This window comes from Semicossyphus pulcher, unplaced genomic scaffold (assembly GCF_022749685.1).
Source record: "Semicossyphus pulcher isolate SPU_LCO1_2020_fin unplaced genomic scaffold, fSemPul1.0.p SCAF_13, whole genome shotgun sequence".
Classification (NCBI taxonomy): Eukaryota; Metazoa; Chordata; class Actinopteri; order Labriformes; family Labridae; genus Semicossyphus; species Semicossyphus pulcher.
In genome coordinates, this window is record NW_027211637.1 from 29,241,563 (window position 1) to 29,261,047 (window position 19,485).

The 19,485-nt window shown below is 40.4% G+C and overlaps 1 protein-coding gene and 1 long non-coding RNA gene across 5 annotated transcripts; both read left to right on the forward strand.

Annotated features, from left to right (window-relative positions):
• The first annotated feature begins 2,857 nt into the window (after positions 1 to 2,857).
• On the forward strand, positions 2,858 to 11,499 carry LOC138589556 (uncharacterized). 4 transcript variants are annotated; one of them, XM_069659906.1, is made up of 8 exons: positions 2,858 to 3,226; positions 3,953 to 4,292; positions 5,116 to 5,463; positions 5,725 to 5,877; positions 6,096 to 6,206; positions 9,791 to 9,828; positions 9,920 to 10,066; positions 10,962 to 11,499. In XM_069659906.1, the coding sequence occupies exons 2-8, from the start codon at positions 4,253 to 4,255 to the stop codon at positions 11,139 to 11,141; spliced, it is 1,017 nt and encodes a 338-aa protein (XP_069516007.1). In that variant the 5' UTR covers positions 2,858 to 3,226; positions 3,953 to 4,252; the 3' UTR covers positions 11,142 to 11,499. The 4 variants fall into 4 exon arrangements, with proteins under 4 accessions (XP_069516007.1, XP_069516008.1, XP_069516006.1 ...); XM_069659907.1 differs by having other exon boundaries at positions 3,979 to 4,292; XM_069659905.1 differs by lacking the exon at positions 2,858 to 3,226 and having other exon boundaries at positions 3,234 to 4,292.
• Positions 11,500 to 16,805: 5,306 nt separating this feature from the next.
• On the forward strand, positions 16,806 to 17,901 carry LOC138589260 (uncharacterized). The gene is made up of 3 exons (XR_011307925.1): positions 16,806 to 16,885; positions 17,604 to 17,641; positions 17,721 to 17,901. It is a non-coding gene; the product is annotated as an uncharacterized lncRNA (long non-coding RNA).
• Positions 17,902 to 19,485: the final 1,584 nt, after the last annotated feature.

Sequence of the window (19,485 nt, forward strand, 5' to 3'; positions counted from 1 at the left end):
TGGATGAAAGTATTTGTGTTGCCGACTCTGGTGTTTCCATCACACAGCGCTGTTGAAAGTTTTAACAGTTAATATTGTTTGGTACAGACTAACTGTGAGCGAGGCTGAAGGTAAATAAGAACTAATCCGTTGCTTTACATTGAACTAAAGATCATGCATTCATTAAGAAAATGTAACATTACACTTGCAATGGTTAAACTTGTCTTTTAAGATTGATTCGCCAAACGACAGGTTCACATTTTTCAAAAGTCCAACTACAAGACCAAACGTACATTAAAACACATGTTACATATTTTGACCTTCCATCCTTTCAGAAAAGCTTTCAGTGGAACAGAAGGGCCACACGTGTACAACCATGTCTTCTTAAATATATCTAAAGTTAACTTCAAGAAGGCCTAGCTCGGTTTCAAATGTGTAAATCAGTTTTCAGAAAATTGCCAGAAGAAAATTTGCTCAAATTTCACAATCACAGTCAGAAATACTTTATTGATCCCCGGGGGACATTTGGGCGTTACAGTCGCTCTGACACAGAGAAAGCATCGAGAAACATATGGCATAAAATAGAAACAAGAAAATGTCAAATGTGTGCAGTATATATACAATAAAATAAGAGATAAAGATTAAATGCATTTTCACCCCTTCTTGTTTTTTTATCAGGTTCACATATAAGGAGTCTCTACACTAACTCCAAATCATGCAAGAAACCCACAGATTCTAAGACTATGTAACTATGCAGCATTCTGTTTTCTCTAGATACTCTTTATGCTGTGAATTGTCCCCTATCTCCTCCTGTACGCCGGTAAAGCAAAAAAGAAAAAAAAGACTTGAATTATGTGACCCGTTCCTTTTATAATTATTCAGTTCTAAACAAAACAAAAAGCAACAACAAAGCCATGATGGAAAACAAGTCATTTTCAAAAGATTAAATTGACTCATGAAGCAACATGAAAACAGAGAACGATCAGAGAATTAAGTCAAAAGCAACTAAACAGCGATAAGAGTAAGGATAGATGTACACAAGGACATTCAGGTGGTTATTTCTCACCTGGTAAGGAGCAGAAGAACAGTAGCTGGTGGATGTTCATTCTGAATTGAATCCCGATGACATCGATCACTTCTCTTTAAAGTCTCTGTTTGTCTGATCATCAGAAAGCTGCTCGATTTAGTTTCTCTCTTCCTCTCTGTGGCTGAAACAGTGAAAGTTTTTTTCTACACCACGTTTCGATAATCACAAAAGGAAATGTGAACCCGTTTGTGGATTAGTTGTTTCATGACAACTCTGCTGTGGAGCCTCTCTGACACGCTGAAGCAGTGCTGGAAAGCAACGACATGCATTCTAAATACATGTTGAGGTTCTTTGCTTTTTTCCTTCTTTATTTACATTTTATGCAACTTTATTTTAATACATTATACTATTGACTTCACTACCCTATAAGAGCTAAAGTTACTCTTTAAATAAAGACTTTAACAGCAAGACATGTGATCACTTCTTAAAATATTGTACAATTTTTCAGATTTATCTACCAAAAGGAAGAACATAAAATTATCTCCATCTTCAGTAACAACAACAACAACAACAACAATACAGTAACATTGTCATACTGATACATACGACATAATTATGATCCTATAATGTAATAGTAAAATCAAGAATCGCTGCATCATGATTACTTTAACTTTTTACTTGCACTTTAACATTTAAAGTGCAGGACTTTTATGTTCAATGTAATCATTTTATTATGTGGTTTTGCTACTTTTACGAATAAATGTTTTGTACACACGTTCCTATGCAGGACTTAAGTCACTTTTAATTACCTCTGAATTCCATCCATCCATCAATCCATCATCTATACCGCTTATCCTGTTCAGGGTCGCGGGGGGCCGGACCCTATCCCAGCTGTCACTGGCCGAAGGCGGGGCACACCCTGGACTGGTCGCCAGTCAATCACAGGGCTGACACATAGAGACGGACAACCTTTCACACTCACATTCACACCTACGGGCAATTTTAAAGTCACCAATGAACCTAACAAACATGTCTTTGGACCGTGGGAGGAAGCCGGAGACCCCGGAGAGAACCCACGCATGCACGGGGAGAACATGCAAACTCCACACAGAAAACCAGTGACCTTCTAGCTGTGAGGTGTCAGTGCTAACCACTGCACCCCCGTGCAGCCCTTTCTTCTGAATTAATTAAAGTTACTTTAAAGTTTAGTGAAAGAAACATCCTCAGTCAGTTTGAATTTCAGGCCATAACATCATGTGAGTAGAATTTGGTGTATTGTTTCTTGTTGTAAATGCTCCATTTAACATGACAGCAAAAAATAAAAGTCTCGCTGTAGATAAAATACAGCTGACAAAAATTAACAATGGAGTCTCTTCGACCAGTGGCGCAATCGAAAAAAGGTGCCTCGTTCTTTCACAGTTAGTTGCTTCCTTTTTGTGGTGCTGCAACAGGAAGATGTGGACATGACGGGGACGCTTTATTTATAGACAAAAACTATGAGAACTGAGCCAAGTTTTCTTTGATCAAACTTCAGAATTAAAAAAACGTAATTAATAGGAAATTGTACAAAGTTAACAGGCTATTCATCAAGCTTTTACGGCCTGAAAAGATGACACACCTCCCGTGACGTGTTGAAAAGTGTTTAAAATAATAATAAAGTAAAAAAATATATAAATGTACGGCTTTTTCTTGTTAAGGAGGATTGCACCCACATTTTATTGTAGTCATTTTAGTTTTTCTTCAGTACCACTGCTTGATTCTAGATAAACTGAACTGTAACCCAAACCACCGCCGGAAATGAAGAAGAAGAAGAAAACCGGAAGTTGTTCTAAAATATTACCAAACCATCCAAGAAGAGTTAATTTAATCAGTTAGGCCTAAAAAATGTGTTTTAACACGTTTTGAATGTGAGGGAGAAAATACGTGTTTAGGGTTTAGATCTGACGACACGAAGACGGGGGCGGTAATGCAACTTCACGTCAGTTGCAACCTGCCATTAAAAAAGAAGACGAAGAAGAAGAGATGTTAGAAAGTGAACAGATGTTTGACGTTAGCGACGACAAAATGAGGAGGGAAAGTATGGAAACATTTTTAAACGATGCCATCAAGGAGGATTTATTCATTTACGTGTGGAAAATATTTTAAGAAAACAAAAAACAACAGTTCAGTACTTTAACGGTTTTCTCCCGAGAGCTGACAAGAACAACACCTGGTTTTAAGGTAAGAGAACTCGCTGTATTACTGCGTGTTAATGGCTGGTTTAATGACGAATATAACTCAGGCTGTACGTGTTTGCACTCGACATTTTGCATGTGTCTCGTGTCTGCATTTGACAACTAAAATGAACATTTATTACTCAACATGGTCACTGACAATATTCTCTGGGTATTATAATTGTAGATTCTCTTTTTCCATCACATTTTCTTTGCCCATGGTTACTCAATTTTATGTATTTTGAACAGTAAAAACAACACATTTAAATCTGCCTGTAATAAATTCAGAGGTGTACCTCGAACATAATGCTAATATCCCATTCAATGTGTGTTATTTTCCTTTTTTTTCATTTCATATAACATTTTCTTCATTTTCCTTTACTGTTATGAGGTGTTGATATATTGCTGGATCGTATTGGCCAATATCAACCTTTATTTATTTATGCTTGAGAGATCATTGAGGGGCAACCCTCATTTACAACATCGAGTTATTTACAGAAACAAGTTAAAAAGATAAACAACAAAGCATTAGAAGGACCAGACGACACATTGATGAAAAGACCTTTAAACCAAAAGGAGCTAAGTAAACACTATCATAAGTCGTATTAATTAGGAAACCGTAAATTGGTAACCGTGACTACTTTGTATTATTGAGTGTGAACACATTGGTGTAAAACATAAATAAAGAAGTGTGACAGCTATTTCACTTGGTTATTTGTGATCACATTTAAAGATGCTTGAGGCATCTGTTGTTTCTAGAAGGAAGTCCACAGGCTGCATGTTTCAGTGTGGAGAGAGCGAGGAGACGGACATACAGACGAAGCAAAGAAATACTTACATTAATGCAGCTTTAATCAGCCACAGTTTGAATGTGAAATCGGCCACAAAGCTGCGGGTACATTCTCTGCAGACTAATAGAGAGGGGAGGAGTTCTGTGTCTGGAGGAGGAACTCCATCATTTAGAGAAGTGAGAAGTTCCTCTCTTACGCTGAAGACGGAAGAAAGACAGCGTTAAACCATCACAGCATCCACCATGAAAGTGCTTCAGAGTTTCATCTGCTTCTTTTTCCTCGGTGAGTGCTCGCTCTATTTATATTTCTATCGTCTTCCCTTTTTTCTGCAACATTTTTCTTTATTTTATTTTATTTTTTTCATAGCTGGTTTTAACTTTTAACAGAGGGTAAACTTTACAGCAGATGTGAAACAGTTTCACACGGGTAGACTCTTTTCAAACACACATTGGTTTCTGTGGGTTAAAAATAGGAACGGAGAACTGCTCTGCTGACTTCACCAGTTAAAACTAAGAAACTCAAGTTCCCTTTTTTTTTGATCCATGCACTGCAGTTGTGTTTGGCTGTAATTTAAATGTAATAGAAGCATTTTCTGCGTCTTCATCTTGACTGAATCTGAGTTTGTTGTAGCTTCAGAGCACGGGAAACTAATACATTAAAGGAGGGTGTGAGAGAGAGGACGTGCAGTGCAAGGTCTAACTTCTATATTTATGTGAATTTTCTTTGCAATATGAATCATTGAGTGTCTGTACTGTTGTTTACAATATTATTTTAAAAAAAGGGATCTACCTATGTAAAGGATATTGCTAAACTTCAGCAGGAAACTTTTGTCTGCAGTCTGATCTGCCAAGTGCACTATTATTTGTACTTTTTTTCTTAGGATTACTGAAGGCTTTTAGTGAAGTCAGGGGCAGAATGAAATCTTTGCTGATGAATTAAGTCTTGTGTAAAAGTAGGTTTTAAAAGGAATTATCGCTCTGCACAGACTGGTTGAACTGGGAAGCTCCCAATATGACTGCGGATGAATGTACATTTGAAACAAATGAGACTACATAATCTAACAGGAGGAAAAGATAATAACTAATGATTGTTTGTCTTTCAACAGCACTGAGGGAAGGAAACGCAGCCTTGGACACAGATATCGGTGTCCGTACAGGAACTGAAGGAGGAAACATCACAGTGGGATGCTCCTTCACTTTCTCTGGAAGCAGGAAGATCTTCTGCAGGGATGACTGTAAAGATCGAAACATTCTTGTTGAAACAACTGGTGTCAGAAATCAGAGTGGCAGATACAGCATTGAATATAAAGAAAAACCTGATCTATTATCCTCTAACTTTCTGTATGTGAGCATCAGAGATCTGAGAAAGTCTGACTCTGGGCGGTACAGCTGTCATTTGGACAGATATTTGTCTCCAGATTCAAGCGAGACGTTTGAGCTCAGCGTTAAAGACGGTGAGTTTTTACTCTTTATTGAACGCTGCTGATGTTTTAAACAACTCATTATGTTCAGATCTGCATATTTCATCACTGTGAACCAATTAAACCAGTTGTCTGTAAAATATCAACTCCAACTGCATTTATCTGTTTGATCCGAATTCTGTCGCGTTGACTGTCCTCAGAGAAACTGTGTTATTTTAGTTTAATGTAACCAGACGACTACAGGACTTTGTGTCAGTACAGTCAGGTTCTGATTGTTTCGTTTTCTTTTTACAGCTCCAACCACCACTAAACCAAAATGGACTGTCCCTCCTTTTTCAACAGCCACCCCATCAGCCTCCACAGGAAGCTCCACACCTTCATCAGCCTCCCCTGAGAACACCAAGACACCCCAGCTGCAGACACCTCAGCTGCAGACACCAGCTGCAGGTACCGCTACATGATTAAAAATATAATGGTAGTTTGTATATTTACATGATTGTATCATATGTATACAAGGACATGAATGTGCATGCTTTTGTGTTATTTAAAATGTTTGTTATCTGGTTTTGATTTAAGGATTTTAAATCTGAAGTTGTTGCTACTTTTAGGTCAGTTAACTGATTTATAACAAACCAGGGCGGTTAAACAAAGTTGTCCTCATGCAGAACCCACCACACGTCCTCTGCTGTATCTGGGTCTCATCCTGGGCCTCATGATCATCGTATTATCAGTGAGTCTGCTGATATTCTGCAGGAAGAGGGACAGGAAACCTAAAGGTGAGGCTACAGGAAAACGCACACACAACACAGTGGAAGAGAACATCTTGAATGTACAATTTCTCACCAGAAATACGAACTAACAGGGCGGCTCGATTACGGCCAAAATGATAATCACGATTATTTGGGTCAATATTGAGATCAGGATTATTTAGTAATTGACTTTATGGATCGACACTTTCAATTCCATTCTGTGCTGCATTCAAGCTCGTGCAAATTTTGTAGCAAACTAAGACTTAAAATCAGGTTCTTTACCTGAATAAGGTCCGTCTTCTAGAAGCAAAATCAAATGAAATTTGACCCAAAATGAAATCAAGAGCTCCGTTTTCACTTCAATGCGCTTCATTCCAGCGAATAACAAAAGCTTTGCATCAAACTAAGACTTAAAATAAAGGGGGGGATTCACTTGTGGCCACAAAACAAACAATTAAATATTCGCAAATGATTAAGATTAACGCCTTTCTGACTTTATCTTATCTTAAAATATGTAAACACTGTAAGACACACAAACACATGCTGCAGGTCGGCTTTTTTACTTATTAGATTTAATGGCCCGTCTGGTTTCCAGGCAACGTGCGATGCCATGATAGTGCGTCCCATTCCTCATTTTTATGCAGTTCTCAAACCCTCACGCACTCACGCACTGCACGCCTGACGCCATTAAAGTCTGTGAGTGTTCAGTGCTTAGGCTTTAAGGTGGAGATTGGGATTGGGCCATACACTCATCATGCTGCACTCTGTGCTGTTCCTTCAGCTGCTTGAACAAGTTAGTTGTGTTGTCGCCCCCTGGAGGAGTGGCTGTTAGCTTAGGAGGCAGCAGAGTTTTCTACAGGTGGAGCACGCCAATCAATCATGTAATCGTGAGACGCCAAAAGCGTGTTTGGGATTCATATTCGATGAATTGTGCAGCCCTACAAACACACACTGGGGCGGCTGTGGCTCAGTGGTAGAGTCGGTCGTCTCTCAATTGGAAGGTTGGGGGTTTGATCCCTGCTACAGTCACATGTCGAAGTGTCCTGGGGCAAGACACTGAACCCCTTAATGCTCCCAGTGGCTTAGCCATCGGGTATGAATGTGCATAGTTTCTGAGTGGTGACTAGAAAAGTGCGATATAAGTACAGTTCAATTAAAAACTAAACCAGCTTTTATGTCAAGCAAATATTCCCACAACGGTTACTTTCTTATGACTCCTTTTATGTGAAATTTTAACCCATGGAAGTGTTATATTTGTAGAACTTCCCTACAGCTAATTAAATGCTATAAAAGAGTCTCTGGCTTACACGGTCACTTAGTTTTAGCAGGTGAAAACGTGGCATCTGTCAGGCTGCTATCTATTTTTGGCTGTGGCTATTTTTTCTGTACATCCTGTCCTATCAGTACTGCACATGTGCAGCTCTCAACAGAGATGAGAAGGAAGTGAGATGTCACACTTGGTTTTCTAATCTACAATAGGCTCCGAAGAAAAACTTTATTGAACTCGGTGTTACAGATAAAGAATTTTTCTTTAGTCGTTTCAGATGTTTTAAATCTTCTGATCTGATCAGATAGAAAATACATACATGTGTCATGTCACACACATCTATAAGCATGTATGTGTAAGAGTATAGAGACTTTATAAGAAGTAATTTATTTATAAGAATAAGAAATTGTTTTTAACTTACTAATTTTTTTCCTATACCTCTTTTTATGCACTCACCGGCCACTTCATTAGGTACACCTGTACAATCTAATGCAGTTCAGCGCTGCCATGGATTCTGCTTTCATGAAGTTTTTGTTGAGAGTCGGAAGTGTGTAAATTCAGTGATGTTTATCACTGAGGCCGTAGTTGAAGGTGGTGTTGTACTGAACTAAATTATATTGAGATGTGTCTCTAATGTTTTGTCCTATTTACAGACTCGAGGGGGCCAGAGTATTAGAAACACCTCTGAATATAATGCAGCTCAGTGCAGCCCCACCATTAGATCTTTCAGGTGTACCTAATGAAGTGGCCGGTGAGTGCACGTCTCTTAAGAAAGAGAGCAACTACAATTAGACAAAAAAAAAACTCCTTGAGGTCAATGCAGTGTTTCTGATTCTGATATGTAAACTATATCTCTGTGTATGCCCCACACACACATGCACATAGATGTGGTTTAGTCTAGTCTACAAATAGAAAATCAAATACAGCTCCGGAAGATATTCAGAGAGCACTCCAAATGTTCCTTAAATCAGCATCTCTCTCTTCATGTCACGGTCAGCCCAGTCCAGATCTGAACCATTGAAAGCCTCCTGAATGTGATCAGGAGGAAGACGGACGGTCACAAGCCATCGAACAAAGAGCGGCCGAACGTCACCCAGCAGCTCTGTGACAGACTGGAGGTGAGCATGCAGAGATGCTGGGCGTACGCCTGGTCGTAACCTTGCGTCCAACGGACTTTAACTTGCGCCCTGTGCACCAGCATGACTTAAGCCCCGTTTGTGTTGCACCTGGGTGTATCTTTTATGCCTGGGATGGAGCAGGCGTACGTTTAGAAAGTCCGACTTAAATCCACGGTAAAACAAACGGGAAAACAAAACCTTAAAGAAAAACACTGTGGCAGCGCATCTTGTTGTTCTACAGGATAAATAAAAGGGCGTTAAAATGAGAGCGAGTCATCGTTGATCGGACAGTAAGTTGATCGAAAGGTTTTGTTCCTGTTTGAATGAGTCAAAGAGCTCTCCCCTCAGCTGTAGCATGTGTCAGACAGAAACGCGGCGCTGTCCCCGCCATGCAGGTGCTGATTGAGCTCAGGTTTTGTGCCAGAGGGAGACATGATAAATGTACATCGGACAATGCTTGATTATTTATGTTTCTTTATTCTTTGCTTTTGTTTTGTTATCCATGATGAGAGAAGTTCGAGAGTGAAGACGTGAAAGTGCACTCGTGTAAATTCCAATTAAGAAGTGGGTCGTGGCTAAGTCGGACGTAAGAGATGGGACGCCTACCTGATGCACTCGGCTCCTGTTGTTTAAACATGAACACGTTTTCTTTGCATCATTCGAGCTCTGAAAAACCTTTTTTGCATCTTTTGGTTTTTTTAACCAGTCGTCATTTTCTGGCATTATTTGGAAGTAGGAGAGGTTGTTGTTTACGATAAAACTGAAGTTAATTTTACACAAATCTATAAATAATGGAACCAGAGAAAAAATATTTTTGCTGTGGAGCTGTATATTTATATCACATACGTCATCATGCAACAGCCACAACTATTTTGTGAAAGTCTTAACCAATACCTTGAATGTGCTGTTTTATTAATAACCAATGACGGAAATATCCTAGGAGTGAGACATCTCACTTCCTCCTTATCTCTGTGGAGAGCTGCACATGCCAGAGTACCAGTAAGTCATGTACAAACCAGGAAGCAACAGTGTCATGAACGAAAAACTAAACAGACATGTTAAGATCCCTCCGTAACAGGAACTGGCAGAGAAATAAACCTGCCCTCGCTGCTACTCTAGCACCAGATGCTATCTTATTTTGTGACTCACAACAGCACCAGGTTGTTGTAAGTTTTTGTTATGTGTCCGATTGAGTGGACCTGATCCTCTGAATGTTTTTGTTTCAGGACCTCCAGATGAAACAGAGTATGCTAATATCCAAGAGGTGAGTCTGAGTAACTCTCGAACATTGATTATTAATGTTTGTGAACGAGAACACATGTTGAAACAGAACCCGTGTTTGTCTCCTCCTGCAGGCTAACCGCGTGTACGACGAGATCAAGGAGGGGAAGAGTCAGAGCAGATCTCCTGCTGAAGGCATCTCTACAGTTTACACTTACGCCAAATGTAACAAACCTACAGACGACTACAGCCGCGGCACTGCAGCAGGTTTTCAGAACACAGTAAGGAAAAACTATGGCAAGATAACTTGTTTCACACTGGCAGAAAAAAGAGAAAACTGTCCTCCAAACTCTGCTTAGAAATGAAATAATCATCTGCTTAGTAAGAAAAAGAAAACACATCAAGAGAAGATGTAAATCTGTGACTGATCTAAGAAACAGGAACCAGGCCAGTTTGTGATAAAGCTACAAACTTCTGTTGATTTGAGGAGGAAGTCCTCTGACACACGGCTTTTTTGCTCAGTGGGAAATGTTATAATCAGAGTTCAGACCCGGGTCAAATGACTCTGCAGTAGACCCGGGTAATTCGCGCCTCAGCTCCGATCGGCATTGACGGGAACACAACGGTGGAAAATCGTTGCAAATTTGTCTGCGCCAAGTTTGATAAACAGACTGAGTGATTAGTAGATACAATAAAGACCTAATCACCTAACATCTTACTGTTTACTAACCCTGTTCTGGCGCATTTGTGATGTCTGACGGTGACGCAGCAGAAAAGAGACCGACAGAAGGATACTTCACTGGCAGTGGGAACGGAGACAATCTATAAGCAGGTCTTCCTGGGTCTGAAAAACCTGCGTCAACACGCTAATTTTTTGATGGGAAAGGGGTATATGTGTGAACAGAGAGAGGGGGATTAAGGTGCTAACCTGAGACACAGATATTCAGATCAATTTTAACAAATGGATTTGCTGATTAAAGCCTGTACCCGGCTTTACATCAGTGTTAAAAGGTCCCATGGTGTTCCACCAGGTTATCATAAAAAAGCTTATGTTAGAAAAACGGGACCTCTCAGGGCGGATTTAAGTTTCTTTAAAGCTAAAATTCAGGCTTCAAGTTCATTTACGACTAAAACAGACGGTGACTGATAAACTTTCACCTCTTCGTTTTCTTCCAGACTGAAGACGACCCGGATAAACTCGACTACTCTGAGGTGGATTTCTCCGTCCGTCCCGCTGCCTCGCTGCACAGCGCCCCCTCTGGTGAACCAAATAATGTAATCTACTCTGCGCCTCGTGCACACGCCAGCGCGGGGGATGCTTCGCCTGCTCTGTACTCTACTGTTACTTTACATTAGCTGTAGCATCAATGCTGCTGTTGCTGTTGAAATATTTATTGTCTCGGGGGAATCGGCTGAACGCGTGTGGTTTGCTCTGTTTTTCCTTCAAGGTTCAAGGCTCTTTTGTTCTCAACATATCTGAGCTGTAGCATAAAAAACATAAGCTTCACTTCAGAGCTGCTTTTTCTACTCGTACGTTAAGTTAAGATTATGTTAATTATTTAGTTTGATAAAGCGTTATAAGTTATTTTGCTTGCGGTTAATATTTTTGAAGGCGCTTGTTGTAAGTTGGTGTTAAATATTTGGTTTCTTATTTAAACTTTTACTGTAAAAACATTAAAAAAGTAAAGTGTTGAAACAGGAAGTCCAGCCTTCATTATATGTGGTGAACTTTCTATGATCATTTTCATCCTTTTTGTGTCCCATTGCCTCTTTTTTTTTTAATAACTTACAATACACTTTATTGCCCCCTTCAGGAAATGTCGCTTGGACTCCAATGCTGCACACACTTCGCTCCCAATACAGTAGGATCAGTAAATTAAAGACAATAGAAACCAACACAATCCACATGTAGACAAGAGTACATGCCAGGGAAAGACCACAAACATGTATTGCATGTAACCCATATTGCAGGGAAACATAGAAAGGAAAGCATGGAGTAAGAGGGAAAGAAAATAGAAATATAGGAATAAAGATATATAAGAACACCTTGATGCTATTGCACAATCCACAAGCCATATAACCTCAGGAAGCATTTAGAATTTTGATCGACGTGTGCACAAACACATTTTTAAAACGGTTGAGTTTGCATCTGGGGGCTCTGTATCGTCTGCCGGATGGTTAAAGTTCATATTCCGAGTGAAGGATGTGAGACGGGTCAGACAGACCGGCTCGCCTGAGAAGAGACCGCTCGTATATTAACTGCAGGGAGGGGTTTTCAGTCCGCCCCACAACCTTCATGGCAGGCCGTACCCGGTGAGCCAACCTAGATTTCGATTCAACAGACAGACCACCGTACCACGCCGACATCCCGTACCTAATAATGCTCTCTAACGCAGCCTGATAAAACAAGAACATTATCTTCTGGTCCACCCCAAACACTCCCAATCTGTCTGTCTTTGCTGTAACGGAGAACACAGACTGTCCACGTGAGTTTCCCAGCTAAACAGGTTATCTAGGTGGATGCAGAGATACCTGTAAGAGCTTACTTGATTGATTTCTTTGTCATGTTTAAGCTCTGGGGTATGATCACCAGCTGACCTCGGGTCCACTACCATTTCCTGTGTTTAAATGACGTTAATTATTAGATGGTTGTCATCACACTACTGGACAAAAGTCTGCACCTCAGTTAGATATGGTGCTGGATCTTTGTCCCTGTGCAGCGAGCTGAGAATGGCAGTGTCGTCTGAGAGTTAAAGAACTTTATTCTCTGGGCAGCTGTTGGTGCAGTCATCAGTTGCACTCTTACTTTGACACTTTTCAAACGTCTGCAGGCTTCACTGAATTTATAAATCCACTCTCTCCAGGTGGGTTTTAATTATTCCAGTTTATGTTGAGCAATTTTCTTTATTGGTTTTGCTGAAATTATCGGTAAAAAGATCACGTTTCTATAAGCTGTTTGTGCTTCTTGCATATTTTAATGTTTTTTTTTATTGCAGTAAGAAAACAAGGGGGCTGCACGGTGGTGCTGTGATCCGGCGATTTCAGAATCGTCCTTCGGGGAAATTCGGTTAGTCTCGGTGGTTAAAGTCTGATCGGTCTATGAGTTATGGAAATGACAATGATGGATGCCGACACTGCAAACAACTCTGTACGCTCCTCCGTGTAAATCCGTTCGAGATGAGAAGTTTAAGTGAAAAATTACGGATTAAAGAAACTGGACCGGATCAGCCAGATATTAAAATCAACTAAAAAGCGAGTGAAAAAGGTAAAACCTCCACCAGAGGATTTTCTTGCAACTGTTACACCAGAAAGGCTTGGCTAGCTGGATGTAGCCATGTAAATGCACTATTTTGCTTCCCGTGTTTACTTTTTAAAACTGTCGTAGTGGGATGGTTGTTAAAAACTGAGTATGGCACAGCACAGCCCCACCTAGAATATTTTTCACCAGCCGCCACTGGTAGCACATACTGAATGCATCGCATCACGGGGCCTGTGCATTCAGTTCAGTGATAAATATGATATAATTAACACTTTAAATACCAGCAGATCATCCATACAGTAAAAGAATAAGGACACAGCATCTAACGACGCTGGATCACGTTTTTATTCTTGGTCCTAATTTCCTGTCCGTGTACACGGCTGGTTTTGCAGCTAAAACGCAGATGATCTTAGTTTGTTTGTTTTAGTGCGGATGAAGCGTCAGATGGCGAGTAAAACGCCCCTTTTTCTGTGAGCGCGCTCAGAGCCTGAAGCAGAAAGCCTGGGTTAACAGAAAGTTCACAACCACCATCATGATTCTCGTTCTCTCTAACTGGTGCTTGAGCCTTTGATGAGCCAGCTTACCTAAAGAGAGCCTGAGTATACCCCCAGGGCATGCCCTGCTGCCATCGGCCACACTAATGAGGTCAGTTAAGCCTGTTTGCTCTGAGCCCTTGCAGCCCTGGGGAGACGAGTTATGATCATCTGAGGTTACAGTGGTGCAGTGTTACCTCGGGATTGATCACTTGAATTGTACGTGAACATACATAAACTTGATTCTGTGGCTGAAACAAAACCTGACGATAGGGGAGGAGACTTCAGACGATGACTTTCGGAAGAGGAAGAGAGAAGTTGCTGGTTTCAAGTGAAAGAGGAAGACAGACATTAAACATCAGAGACTCAAACATGGACGTTTGTCATGCTTTGATCTGCATCTTCCTCGGTGAGAACTCTTTTATATCTCTCTCTCTCTTTAGAGGATTATATAATTGCACATTTATTTTGTTCTTCCTTAAAGTGTAAGTACTCGTTATCTTCTCAAAATGTAGACATGATTTGGGTTTAATTCGACAATCTGCATTCAACAATTGCGCTTCTTGTTTTGTAGTCCTGTAGTTGCTGTAATTTCTTGATTCAGTCAGACAGTAGTTGAGGCTGCTGTAGCTTCACAACCCCAGAAATAAAATAAAATGAGCTCATCAAAAAGTTAAAGTTATAACCCAAAGAATTCAACACGGTTCCTCGATGCCTCCCGTTTTGTTCATTTCAAATTGTCTGAACAACTCTGTAACTTTCTAAAACACCAGAGAGAAAACAAATACTTAAATCTTTAACGAGCTCCAGACGAGACCCTGCTGCAGAAAACTGCTGCTGGCAGGCCTGTAGACAAACTGGGAGCTGTGGTTACGCTGAGAAATACACCCTAAACCTCATTCGACATGCAAAGAGGAAGTAAAACAGGTCATTCTCACCTCAGAAACAGACAAAGGAGCAGACAAAATAAGTGTTATTGCCTATAATATATTGATGTAAAGCTGCTGCTCTTTTCTGACGGATAATTAAAGTTTAATTCAACTGAAAAAATGGTCGAATAAAAATGTTGATGCTCTGAATCTTTGTTGAGAACATCAAAATGTAAACGAATTGTTAGGCTGTGGTTGAGCTGTCAATAAGACCAGAGTGCAGCATCTTTAAGGAAGTTGGTGACAATGATTGTTTGTCTTTCAACAGCACTGAGGGAAGGAAACGCAGCCTTGGACACAGATATGGGTGTCCATACAGGAACTGAAGGAGGAAACGTCACAGTGGGATGCTCCTTCTCTTTCTATGGACGCAGGAAGATCTTCTGCAGGGATGACTGTAAAGATCGAAACATTCTTGTTGAAACAACTGGTGTCAGCGCTCGGCGTGGCAGATACAGCATTGAATATGATGGAGGAACTATTTCTACAGTTATCTATGTGAGCATCAGAGATCTGAGAAAGTCTGACTCTGGGCGGTACAGCTGTAAGTTGGGCAGATATTTGTCTCCAGATTCAAGCGAGACGTTTGAGCTCAGCGTTAAAGACGGTGAGTTTCTACTCTTCTACAGCTGCTGATGTTAATAACTTAATACTTTCAGTCTAACACTTCTATGTAGAGCTGCTTATTTTAATCATTATGAACTGTAAAAAAGGCTCTGTTTAAACCAACAGCTCGTCTGTAAAGTATCAGATGAACTCGGATGAATATCGTTGCACCAAACGCAGTGATTAAGTTCAGTTTGATGATTAAAAACACAACGTTGACTGTGTTTCAGCCCTTTTTTAACACCAGCAATGACAGGTAAATGTACCTGAAGCTGAAGCTGATGTAGACACTGTTTCCTCTGACACTGAACAGCACTTTAGAGCTATTTTACAGCCACCTACTTAAACATAAAACTTTTGTCATAATAATGTAAGTCATGAGAGACGGTGACTGTCTTCCACTTTATTTTGAAAAACATGCAGCGAGGTTTTTTCAGATTCCCAAAACTGAGGCGATGACAGGAACAAAGAAAACCCTGCATCTTCCATGAGTCATAGACACAGAAGTGCTGGTAAAGCATCATGGGAGCTGTAGTTGTTGTACAAAACCAAAGTGTCCCAGATTAAACAAAGAGGCATACAGGTTTGTGTCATTTTTTAATATCATTTAGCTTAATTAGCATCATGGTTATGCTAGCCAATATCTTTTGAGAAGAGGGAAAATATTTCTCCTTGTCCTGCAGGTTTATACATAAATGTTTTTTTGATCAGGTGAACTCACTGTTCACAGTTGATCTGAATATTATTGCACCAAATGCAGTGATTAACTGCTGCATTCAGCTTGATGATTTAAAGTTAGAATCTCTGAGATCTCAGTTTTGTTCTCTTTGGCGATAAACGGTAATTACAGGAGCACACTTCCCAGAGATGTGTGACGTCGAGTTTGTTTCTTTTTCTTTGGATTTATACTTATTTGTTATGAAGACATTTGAGAGGCTGGTTCTCCAGCACCTGAGGACACTGCTAACGGCTTTCCTGGACCCGCTGCAGTTTGCGTACCAGCCGCACATTGGTGTGGAGGATGCCATAATCTTCCTGACCCACAAGTCCCTTTCGCACCTGGAGAAGCAGGGAAGCAATGTGAGAGTCATGTTCTTTGACTTCTCCAGTGCTTTTAATACCATCCAGCCCTGCCGTCTAAGGGACAAGCTGCCACTGTAGTCATCCATCTTTTCTTTGTTTGTTCAGCCATAGTAGATTACTGTTTACACTTGCAGACAGCGGAAAAGCAGCCACTTAGCTCCGCCTACCCTCTCTGGCAGATTATCACTTTCAACACCCTGTTGACTGTTTGCAGAGAATTTGTGCCATTTCATAATTCTGATTGTTTCATTGTGTTTCAGCTTCAACCACCTTCAAACCAAACCCGACCCTCCGACCTTTTCCAACATCAACGATGACAATGCCTACACCAGCTGCAGGTACATTTTCCTGTTTCCTTGGAAACTGAACCACATTTTAGACCATTTTTTGGCCTCCTACTTGAATAAATGTGAAATGTTATTTCTTGTTCGAAACGGGAGAGTGTGAAGTCAGTACATACAATATATGAATGTGTGTGATTTATGCCTAAAATTAACATTAATTGTTGGATTAAATGACTTGATGAATGGTATATATTATATAATTAACAAAGAAGTGAACAATTTTGTTCTTCAGCTCCGACAACCACAGGTGCTCTGCTGTATGTTCGACTGGTTGTGATCATCATCTTCATCGTTTCATCAGCAGCTGTGCTGGTTTTCTGCAGGAGGAGGGCCAGTGAACCCAAAGGTGAGGAAGCACACAAGTAACAAAGGCAACCGACCCAAAACGGCACACGTCACATCAAATTCAAACCCTGTTGCTCGCTTACAAAACAGCAAGAGAAACGGCTCCTGCCTACCTGAACGCCCTCATCCAGGTCTACACTCCACTCTGCCAATGAGAGGCGCCTGGTGCTCCCATCACAACAGGGCCCTCAGTCGCTAACTAGACTCTTCTCCTCTGTCGTCCCCCGGTGGTGGAACGAGCTACCAAACTCCATTCGGTCCACAGAGTCCCTTTCACCTTTAAGAAGAAGCTAAAGACCCAGCTCTTTATGAACACCTCTAAAGATATTGAAGCTATTGACGATGAGGACACTGATGTTGTTGATGTTGCTGAAAAAGCAAAACAAAAACAAACTTCTATACGCCCTGTGCTTTGCCTCCGAGCACACTTGAAGCTGTTTGTTGGCTCTTACTGACTTCGTTCCCTCCTGTCTCGATCGTTGCTTGCGTTGTGTTAACTCTCAGATGTACGTCGCTTTGGGCAAAAGCGTCATCTCAATGAAACTGTAACATTGTCGCAACTGACCATCTAAAACTTACCATACTCACACGTTACACAGCGTTCTGGTCCGGGTGGAAACATAACTCAATCCCAGAAGTTGCACCAAATCCTAATCTACTTCAGGTCAGCAAAATGGCTGCGACGAGTCGTCTAATCTTCTGATCTACATGTTTTTCAGACCCTCATGAAGAACTAGAGTACGTTAATATGACAGAGGTGAGTTAATTTGGGATATTGAACTTCATAAATGTTAGCTGATTTCAATCCAAACCAAACCTCTGTTGTTCTTCTGCAGATGAACAGAGTGAACGAGGACGTCAGAGAGTAGACAGGCGGAGCTGATCTCTTCCTGTGGAAACACCTGCTCTTTATTCTTTCCATTGCAGCGAGTTCTCGGAACAAAGTTGTTGTTTTTTTTGAAACAATATTTTATTAAGTTTACATAAAAGAAAAACCTACAAATAACAATAACCACAGCAATAGCAATAATGTATAAATGTACTATACAACAAAAGTATCAAAAGATCGAAAGAAGAAATAAAAATAAAAATAATAATAAAAATAAAACAGTAACAACTGAAAAAGCAGCAGCAGTGGTAACTTGAAGACCTCAAGTTATAACAACAATTCCAAAAAAGGTTTCCCTACTTTAACAAACTGTTTTCTTTTCCCTCTAACAATATATGCAAGTCTTTCCAATGCAAGATATGTTGCAATCTCCCTCAACCATAACTTTACAGAGGGCAATTATATATTTTTCCAGAAAAGAGCGATCAGTCTTCTAGCTTGTAGAAGCCCAAAATCAATTAATACTGATTGTTTAGAATTAACGACCAAATTTTCAGGGTATATACCCAGGATACAGAGTTTGGCTTGCAGGGGAACATTCTTACCCACCATCTGGGAAATGGCCCGCATCACATTCTGCCAAAATGATTGTACTTTTGAGCATTCCCAAACACAATGGAACATTGTTCCTTTTTCCTCTAAACGCTTACAACAAATATCTTAATGTTTGACACAATAAACCACACATCTCTTCTCTCCCGCCTAGAACATACTGTCCAAATCACTGGAACTGCACTCTCCTGGCTAAGATCATACCTCACTGACCGTCAACAATTCATTCGTATCAACAACTGCAGCTCTAACATCTCTCCTCTTGCCCAAGGCGTCCCCCAGGGCTCGGTGCTTGGTCCCCTCCTGTTCATCATCTACTTACTCCCCCTTGGTAACATCATCCGTCAACATGGCCTTCACTTTCACTGTTACGCTGATGACATCCAGCTATACATTTCAACCAAATCCATAACCACAGAAACACACTCCACTATCATTAACTGCCTCTCTGAAATAAAAACATGGATGCACAACAATTTCTTATCATTAAACTACAACAAATCCGACCTCATAATCATCGGCCCCAAGTCCCTCACAAATCCCGTCCCGAATTTCAGTCTCACTTTCAATAACACAATCCTATCCCCTGCACCTCACATCCGTAACCTTGGTATCATTTTTGACAGCAACCTTTCTTTTCAACACCATGTCACCCAGATCACTAAAACGGCCTTCTTCCACCTCAGAAACATAGCCCGCCTCCGTCCATTCCTCTCTTTCTCTGCTGCAGAAACGCTCATCCATGCATTCATCACTTCCCGTTTAGACTATTGTAACAGCATCCTTTACGGCACATCATCCAAAGTCCTCCGTAAACTTGGTTGGTTTCCCTGTTGAAAACTCAACTTTTTAAGTTAGCTTTTGATCTGTGATTGTACTGTTGCTTTGTTTTGACTTGTTTGAAGTATGTACATTTGTCTATGTTCTTTTTTGGTATTGATTTTGGGTATTGTACAGCGTCTTTGAGTCCTGAAAAGCGCTCTATAAATAAAATGTATTATTATTATTATTATTATTATGTGGAATATTAGGACAGATTTTATTCAATTTTACTGGGGTGATATAAGTTCGCATTAGCCATTTATATCTCGGAACAATGTTAATAAAAACTGTGAAGGGTTTAAGCTTTGTGATCAGAAAAGAGTGTTTTGACTTCATTG

Bases quoted from the DNA above. Each gene is read 5' to 3' on its own strand.
- LOC138589556 (XM_069659906.1), top strand. From the start codon at position 4,253: ATGAAAGTGCTTCAGAGTTTCATCTGCTTCTTTTTCCTCG. The intron at 5,878-6,095 runs GTACCGCTACAT...GTCCTCATGCAG, and splicing joins GCTGCAGACACCAGCTGCAG to AACCCACCACACGTCCTCTG. The intron at 10,067-10,961 runs GTAAGGAAAAAC...GTTTTCTTCCAG, and splicing joins CAGCAGGTTTTCAGAACACA to ACTGAAGACGACCCGGATAA.